We start from the raw sequence: 8,761 nt of genomic DNA on the forward strand, positions 1-8,761 counted from the left end.
GTGGCACAAAACTGATAAACAATAATCCAAGTTACATTGCTCTATTGTGCTTCTGGCAGAAGTTAAACTAAAATTCCTAAAAGCGTGTGCATCGCCCTTTAATCTGCAATATGCCGGTCATACCAGTGGCACAAAAGTGATAAATAATAATCCAAGTTACATTGCTCTATTGTGCTTCTGGCAGAAGTTAAACTATAATTCCTAAAAGCGTGTGCCCCGCCCTTTAATCTGAAATATGTCGGTAGTACCACTGGCACCAACGCGATAAACAGTAATCCAAGTTGCATTGCTCTATTCTGCTTCTTGCAGAAGTTAAACTAAAATTCCTAAAAGCGTGTGCATCGCCCTTTAATCTGCAATATGCCGGTCATACCAGTGGCACAAAAGTGATAAATAATAATCCAAGTTACATTGCTCTATTGTGCTTCTGGCAGAAGTTAAACTATAATTCCTAAAAGCGTGTGCCCCGCCCTTTAATCTGAAATATGTCGGTAGTACCACTGGCACCAACGCGATAAACAGTAATCCAAGTTGCATTGCTCTATTCTGCTTCTTGCAGAAGTTAAACTAAAATTCCTAAAAGCGTGTGCATCGCCCTTTAATCTGCAGTATGCCGGTCATACCAGTGGCACAAAACTGATAAACAATAATCCAAGTTACATTGCTCTATTGTGCTTCTGGCAGAAGTTAAACTAAAATTCCTAAAAGCGTGTGCATCGCCCTTTAATCTGCAATATGCCGGTCGTACCAGTGGCACAAAAGTGATAAACAATAATCCAAGTTACATTGCTCTATTGTGCTTCTGGCAGAAGTTATACTAAAATTCCTAAAAGCGTGTGCATCGCCCTTTAATCTGCAATATGGCGGTCGTACCAGTGGCACAAAAGTGATAAGCAATAATCCAAGTTACATTGCTCTATTGTGCTTCTGGCAGAAGTTAAACTAAAATTCCTAAAAGCGTGTGCACCGCCCTTTAATCGGCAATATGCCGGTGGTACCAGTGGCACCAACGCGATAAACAGTAATCCAAGTTGCATTGCTCTATTCTGCTTCTTGCAGAAGTTAAACTATAATTCCTAAAAGCGTGTGCCCCGCCCTTTAATCTGAAATATGTCGGTAGTACCACTGGCACCAACGCGATAAACAGTAATCCAAGTTGCATTGCTCTATTCTGCTTCTTGCAGAAGTTAAACTAAAATTCCTAAAAGCGTGTGCATCGCCCTTTAATCTGCAATATGCCGGTCATACCAGTGGCACAAAAGTGATAAACAATAATCCAAGTTACATTGCTCTATTGTGCTTCTGGCAGAAGTTAAACTATAATTCCTAAACGCGTGTGCCCCGCCCTTTAATCTGAAATATGTCGGTAGTACCACTGGCACCAACGCGATAAACAGTAATCCAAGTTGCATTGCTCTATTCTGCTTCTTGCAGAAGTTAAACTAAAATTCCTAAAAGTATGTGCATCGCCCTTTAATCTGCAATATGCCGGTCGTACCAGTGGCACAAAAGTGATAAGCAATAATCCAAGTTACATTGCTCTATTGTGCTTCTGGCAGAAGTTAAACTAAAATTCCTAAAAGCGTGTGCACCGCCCTTTAATCGGCAATATGCCGGTGGTACCAGTGGCACCAACGCGATAAACAGTAATCCAAGTTGCATTGCTCTATTCTGCTTCTTGCAGAAGTTAAACTAAAATTCCTAAAAGCGTGTGCATCGCCCTTTAATCTGCAATATGCCGGTCATACCAGTGGCACAAAAGTGATAAACAATAATCCAAGTTACATTGCTCTATTGTGCTTCTGGCAGAAGTTAAACTATTATTCCTAAAAGCGTGTGCCCCACCCTTTAATCTGAAATATGTCGGTAGTACCACTGGCACCAACGCGATAAACAGTAATCCAAGTTGCATTGCTCTATTCTGTTTCTTGCAGAAGTTAAACTAAAATTCCTAAAAGCGTGTGCATCGCCCTTTAATCTGCAATATGCCGGTCATACCAGTGGCACAAAAGTGATAAATAATAATCCAAGTTACATTGCTCTATTGTGCTTCTGGCAGAAGTTAAACTATAATTCCTAAAAGCGTGTGCCCCGCCCTTTAATCTGAAATATGTCGGTAGTACCACTGGCACCAACGCGATAAACAGTAATCCAAGTTGCATTGCTCTATTCTGCTTCTTGCAGAAGTTAAACTAAAATTCCTAAAAGCGTGTGCATCGCCCTTTAATCTGCAGTATGCCGGTCATACCAGTGGCACAAAACTGATAAACAATAATCCAAGTTACATTGCTCTATTGTGCTTCTGGCAGAAGTTAAACTAAAATTCCTAAAAGCGTGTGCATCGCCCTTTAATCTGCAATATGCCGGTCGTACCAGTGGCACAAAAGTGATAAACAATAATCCAAGTTACATTGCTCTATTGTGCTTCTGGCAGAAGTTATACTAAAATTCCTAAAAGCGTGTGCATCGCCCTTTAATCTGCAATATGGCGGTCGTACCAGTGGCACAAAAGTGATAAACAATAATCCAAGTTACATTGCTCTATTCTGCTTCTTGCAGAAGTTAAACTAAAATTCCTAAAAGCGTGTGCATCGCCCTTTAATCTGCAATATGCCGGTCATACCAGTGGCACAAAAGTGATAAACAATAATCCAAGTTACATTGCTCTATTGTGCTTCTGGCAGAAGTTAAACTATAATTCCTAAAAGCGTGTGCCCCGCCCTTTAATCTGAAATATGTCGGTAGTACCACTGGCACCAACGCGATAAACAGTAATCCAAGTTGCATTGCTCTATTCTGCTTCTTGCAGAAGTAAAGCGGGACCCGCATACGACGGTTTTCTCGACGGAAAAGCGCCCAACTCCGCAGTTGTGACGTCACCCCGACGGTCAACCGCCGAGTCCACCCGCATACGACGGTTCCTCGGGCGGCGTCGGCTATGTTCGGCGGCTTGGCCTTTGGAACCCCTTGCGGAGTTTTCAGTCACGAAAGTTAACAAGAAGAACATAGGCGACGGAGAACTATGGTTTTAGGTGTAGAATGGAGCACAAAATACTCCATACACATAACTTCGCAACAAAAGCCCAACACGAAACTTGATCCAGTGTTTCGCTTGCGTTTCCGCTTCCGTTCTCTGTTCACTGCCGCTGTCACCGCGATGGACGAACACCGAAAGTTGCTACTTCTGAAAAAGAAAGTGCTTCTTCTTAAGAAGAAGGAGCTTTTGCACAAGAAGAACTGGTGGGTTCGACCTGTTTGGGAAGATAGGAAGACTGAAAGTGAATTCCACACAGCAGTGAGTACCATTTGATATTCTACGATGCCAGTATGCGCTCACGCGAGCGTACACTTTGCGTACGTTCGCGTTCTTGCACTGTGCAGTTGCAGTCACTATATAAGCTACGCTAAGCGTAGTACAGTCGACCCCCGTTTATCCGGACGGTGCCGTTCCCGGCGAAATCGTCCGGATACCGGGGCATCCGGATAAATGAAACGACCGAATAGAAACGTCCTACAGAGCAAGGTTTAATTAAAACACAGAGATCTCGTCAATGACAGCTGTTACATAGTAGTGTAGGCACTCGATTCCTGCAAACTTTTACTAATTGCATAGAGTTGAGCCACGCTGTTGCGCTGCTCGAAGAATGTCAGTACGGACGCAAAGTGTCAATGTCGGAGCCTTGTTTCTCACTGGCGTCATCGGCACCGTCTTGCTGCACATCATCAGAGGCAACAGCAGCAATCACACAGTCATCAGTCATAGCTGCACACGCATCATCATCCTTATCATCGTCAACGTAGTCAGAAATCGCAGCATCATCTACGGCAGTCGCAGTGAGCCTCTGCATCAGGGATCGCAGCTCAGCTAGGGAATGTCTTCATCGGCCAACGGGCCGTAAGCAGCAGGCCGTCGGGTTGGAGTTTTCCCCTCTAGAACCGCACAGTGCTCGAGATATTTCCAAATGACTCGACTGGTCAACGTTACCCAACGCACACAAATAGAAAAGGGGGTCATCGTGCACGGTTGTCTCCCCTACGGAGGAATGTAGGTCCCTGACGTGTGGCGGGAATAACCCCAACACGGCGAAAAGGGTGACGAAGCGGGGTCAGCGTCTCCTTTTACTCACGGTAGTCCGGATATCTGAAGCTGGATTACAAGAATTTTCGACTTTCGTTCCCTGGAATTCTTGTCCGAGTCCGGAAGCTGAAGTCCGGATAAACGAGAACAAAATACATGGAGGAAAATCCGTTCCCGTGCCTTTTGTCCGGATACCGCGGGATCCGGATAAATGAAGTCCGGATAAACGGGGGTTGACTGTATATGGTTACTGTAGGTGCAGTGACACCGTGTTACGTTCACAACATAATGCGCTTTGCTTTTGCAGATGCGAAAACTGAGAGAGAGCGGGGACAGTAGCTACTTCCACAAGTACTTCCGCATGGGTCCCGAAATTTTCGACATGCTGCACAAGTTGGTCGAAGATGATCTGCGAAAAGCCCACCTCTGCAGGGAACCGATTTCATCAGCTGAACGACTTGCATTTACACTAAGGTAATAGGAAGGGGTGATAGTACCCTTCCACACATAACATATGTATAAGCATAACTGCATCCACTGGTGCCCTCGAATAACATTGTAATTAACGCAGCCAAAACCAATGTATTTCTCTCGTAAAAGTAACATAATCTCCTATGCTATAGTTTGGACTCTCACCGAAGCTGTCAAAAAAAAAGCGGTTCATATTTTGCACTATCTATATTTCCGTCACACCCAGGGGCTCCAGTCGTATAATTATGAATAACTGCTCCGCCACATTGGCCTCATTCCCCTTTCAACTCAGTGCGACGTTACCGATGCCACTTTCTTATACAAGTGCATTCATTCACAAATTGACTGCCCCACAGTTGCTAGGATCTCTGCATTTTGCTATTTCATGCATATCGTTATGGAAGCATCCAACTTTTTTTTCTCCCGGACATCCTGCAGTTTTTCTTGTTGCATATAATTTCTACAATCATTTACTTATAATTTATTAATTTACTCCTAGCTTCACATATCTGTAATGTGTAATGTATTATTTAAGATCTGCCTGTAATTTTAGATATAAGCAATCTATCCACCAACATTATTGCATATATGTTCTGTGAACTGTGTGTGCTACGTAAGCTGCGTGTGTATTCTCCATTTCCTGGGCATGTGTCGCCTTTAGGCATTATGTAGAATTTTGTGAGCATACACGAACACCAAAGCCCTTGAGGCTGTTTTTGGGTACACGATAAAAAAGCGTTATTATTATTACTAATTCGCTCAGCAGTGGTTGACTATACTCTCAAGCTTTTAGGTCGAATGAACAAACAAAGCCTAGTGAACTGGCATCTCATGACTTCTTTGTCTCTTTCACAGGTACTTGTCATCCGGCTTAGATTTTAAGGATGTAGCAATGGCCTTCAGAGTGGGACTTGAAACTGCACGGGAGGCTATTCACTTAACTTGCAGTGTTCTCTGGGAAAGACTGAGGGACCTGTACATGAAGGTATAGATCAGCAGCTAGTCATAATCACATGCACACAGAGCGCAAATATAACTGGTGTATTTTGCTCAACAGCCACCAGGTCCTGCAGAATGGGCAGACATTGCGAGAAGCTTTGATGAACGGTGGCAGTTTCCAAACTGTCTAGGGGCAGTTGACGGCAAGCACGTCAGAATTGTTGCACAAAAAAACAAAAAACAACTGGGTCCCAGTACTACAACTACAAGGTAACATAGAATTTTTTATTCATACTTAAATGTTACAATATTCAGCATATGCAGCAGTAGCCTGTTGTCTTGTTGGCCATACCAGTCAGCCACGAGATATCCGGGCAATAATTGTTACTAACTTGTAACTTGCATTATGGAGTAGACCAGTGGTTCTCAACAATATTTTCTTTTTCATTTTTTTTTTACTCCTAGAACATATGTACAACTTGTATCAAAAGGTTAACAAATATTTTGTATGATTCTAGCGTTTGCCCATAGAGTGCATAGTTTGAGATAGCTCACACAGAACTGGGCACAATGCAAATGAAATTGACAGGACCAATAAAAATGCAACGTTATGCATTCCAGCTGGCCAAAAAGGGGTTGCGACAGGTTATCCCAGATAAACATAAAAAATGGTTATTTGCACTGATGTGAACCTGCACTGAAAGTTTCACAGCCGGGAGGGTAATAGAAGCAACGAAAATAGGCACCACAGATACCAGGATGCATGTGCCTCTGTCATCACAGATCTCACTGCCGCCAGTGAAGTAGCACACAAGAAGTCACGTGCTTACAGCTGCCCATAAAAATCCACGCAAGTCTGAGGTCTGGGACGTCCGCGCTTTGCTCAGGAGTGTGCTTGAGGGCTTGTATCTCACTAAGTACGACACATAGAAGAATAACTTTTCCCCCTCTGTATTTAGCTGCAGTGCAATGTGTCCACGATGTAATGAACCACATCTATGGAAGTATCTCAAGACTTTGAATGCTTATCTAGGCTTTCGGTGTGACCAGGCTGTCATCAACTTCTACTGGTTTTCTGTATTCTGAGGTAACTAAAGCAACGTTTGGTTACATAAAGAAACGTTTAATACATCGTATTAATTCAAATGCAAAGCCTACTGCGTTGCCCCCATGTCATTGGCTGATGGAGAAGGTGACAACCATAATGTACATATGAATAGTGACTCCTTTGGTTACATGAAAGCAAATGTGAATAGTTATAGGCTGTGAATATGGCTGTGTTGTACTATATGTTTTGTATATTACTATTGTATAAATTTTGTGTGTTGTGGGGGTTGTTCTACAAACGTCGCCTGATGAATTATTCATGAATAGGCGCTGCTGTTGAAATCCTTTTCCATAGAAAGCTCTCAGTTTAAACTGTTGCTAATCTCCCTTTTTGTCGTGTGTCATCAACTGCATCTTTCAAAGTACCCAGTCTACTGTATATGAAGTTCATCAGTAATGTTAGAATGGTTATTCATTATTAAAATGCGATAAGAACCGGGCTGTTTGTTGGTACATCCTAAAAGCGATAAGAAAAGCTGTCATGTTAGTCTGGTTTATCCTGAAGCTGTGCATCGATTATTTTAAGCTCATAATCAGTCCTTTCATTTGCACCTGATTTCCTGCTTTGTTTCCGTTTTGGTGCCGTAGCACATAGAAATCTGATGGACATCCTATTGGAAAGCATAACTTGACAACTAATTACCTAAAATTTATGAATTAGCTTATGTTTTTGGGGAATTACAACATAGTAGAGTTTTAGGTGAACCCAGTAGTTGCATGTGCTTTCCCACAGGATTTCCACCTGCAAAAATAGCATCAGTGCTGCCACGTACAGCCTTTTTGTATCTGTACAGGAGGAAAATCACAGTGTATATGTACATATTCCTATACCATATACATACACAGTGCTCTAGATATGTTGCATAGGTGACCAGTAGCTCGAACCTTTTTTGAACACGTAGTGGTGGTAATACTCTCCACTTATTGTGATGCATCATTGACTGTGTATTTGGAATACACCCACTATGCTGTATACATTGTTGATACTGTATCATGTTGTACATTTTTGTCTACTTGTGAAATAACATGCGGTTGCACAGCACAGACTACTGTTTATTGCCTGCTCATTTCTTCATACTTGTGGAGAACGTCCAACAATTCAATTCTTAAACCATGCAAATATTCGCGTCGGCAGCGTCGCGCACCTGCTGCAATTATGTTTCCAAGGCTGTCATGTTCGTCAGGCCTTTCCTGCAGCTGCTGATCAATGAGACGCAGTTCAGCATCAAGCCTTTCGTGGTCGTTCCTGGTACGTTTTCTTCTTGGTTGGGAGGATAAAGGTTGGCGAAGTGGAGTGACAGACTGGGTCTCACAGGGTCGTGTCGCAGCATCTTCACATGGTATATGAGGAGAAGCTTGAGCAACTGGGGAAGGTGGGGCATGTGGCAGCAAAAGGGATGTTGTAGGTGGTGATGTGCAGCTAGGGGTCAATCCCGAGAGGCAAACAGAACCTGTGTGTGATTCTGTCACCATACTCTTAAGTAATGACTGTGCTGTCTCACTGCTATTAGGTGCAGGCAGGGGACACATCTGTAAATTTCCAGATGTCCTGGATAGAAAGCACGATGTCAGCCGTCGAATAGCATCGATGTTATAGGTTTCGCAAACCAACACTGTCTGATCAAACAGGAGCTGCATGGATGACAGAATCATTTCATCATTTAAATCACCATGATGCAGGAATGCTGTTTCTTTGTAACGGTCCTTGAATACCAATACTAACAGTTACTCAGTCCACATTGATCTTTTGCTCATTCGATGCATTTATGAAAGTATTTACACATATGTCGGCACAGTTCCCCTAGAAGTATGTAAAACCACCAAAATTTATTTCTGCTCATCCCTGTTCAAAACTAGAAAAAGAAAAGAGCGAGGGAAAAAAAAAAGAAGACAAGAAGGGGAGTGTAAAAAAGCTCTGACCACAGTGCCTTACTTGCTTACCTCCTGGTGTTGTATATGTCTTTAAGGAAGAATAACTGCTTAAAATGTGTCCAGTCGTCGCTGTCTGCATCCACTTCTTCTATATCTCCCGAGCCCGCGCCGCTCCTCTTCTTTTGCAATATCGCTTTGAGTCGTTTCGCGAATGCATCTCGTAAGCTCTTCCATCTGTTTTGAACTTCAGTGACTGTATGGAGAGCAATGTGATTAATAGCGTCCTCGATAAAC

The 8,761-nt window shown here is 42.9% G+C and overlaps 1 protein-coding gene across 1 annotated transcript; it reads left to right on the forward strand.

The window, feature by feature from the left end:
* The first annotated feature begins 3,157 nt into the window (after window positions 1-3,157).
* On the forward strand, window positions 3,158-5,762 carry LOC135398496 (uncharacterized). Its single transcript, XM_064629897.1, has 4 exons — window positions 3,158-3,295; window positions 4,386-4,552; window positions 5,405-5,534; window positions 5,607-5,762. The coding sequence occupies exons 1-4, from the start codon at window positions 3,158-3,160 to the stop codon at window positions 5,760-5,762; spliced, it is 591 nt and encodes a 196-aa protein (XP_064485967.1).
* The last annotated feature ends 2,999 nt before the right edge of the window (window positions 5,763-8,761 follow it).

The sequence above is a fragment of the Ornithodoros turicata genome, chromosome 6 (genome assembly GCF_037126465.1).
Source record: "Ornithodoros turicata isolate Travis chromosome 6, ASM3712646v1, whole genome shotgun sequence".
Classification (NCBI taxonomy): Eukaryota; Metazoa; Arthropoda; class Arachnida; order Ixodida; family Argasidae; genus Ornithodoros; species Ornithodoros turicata.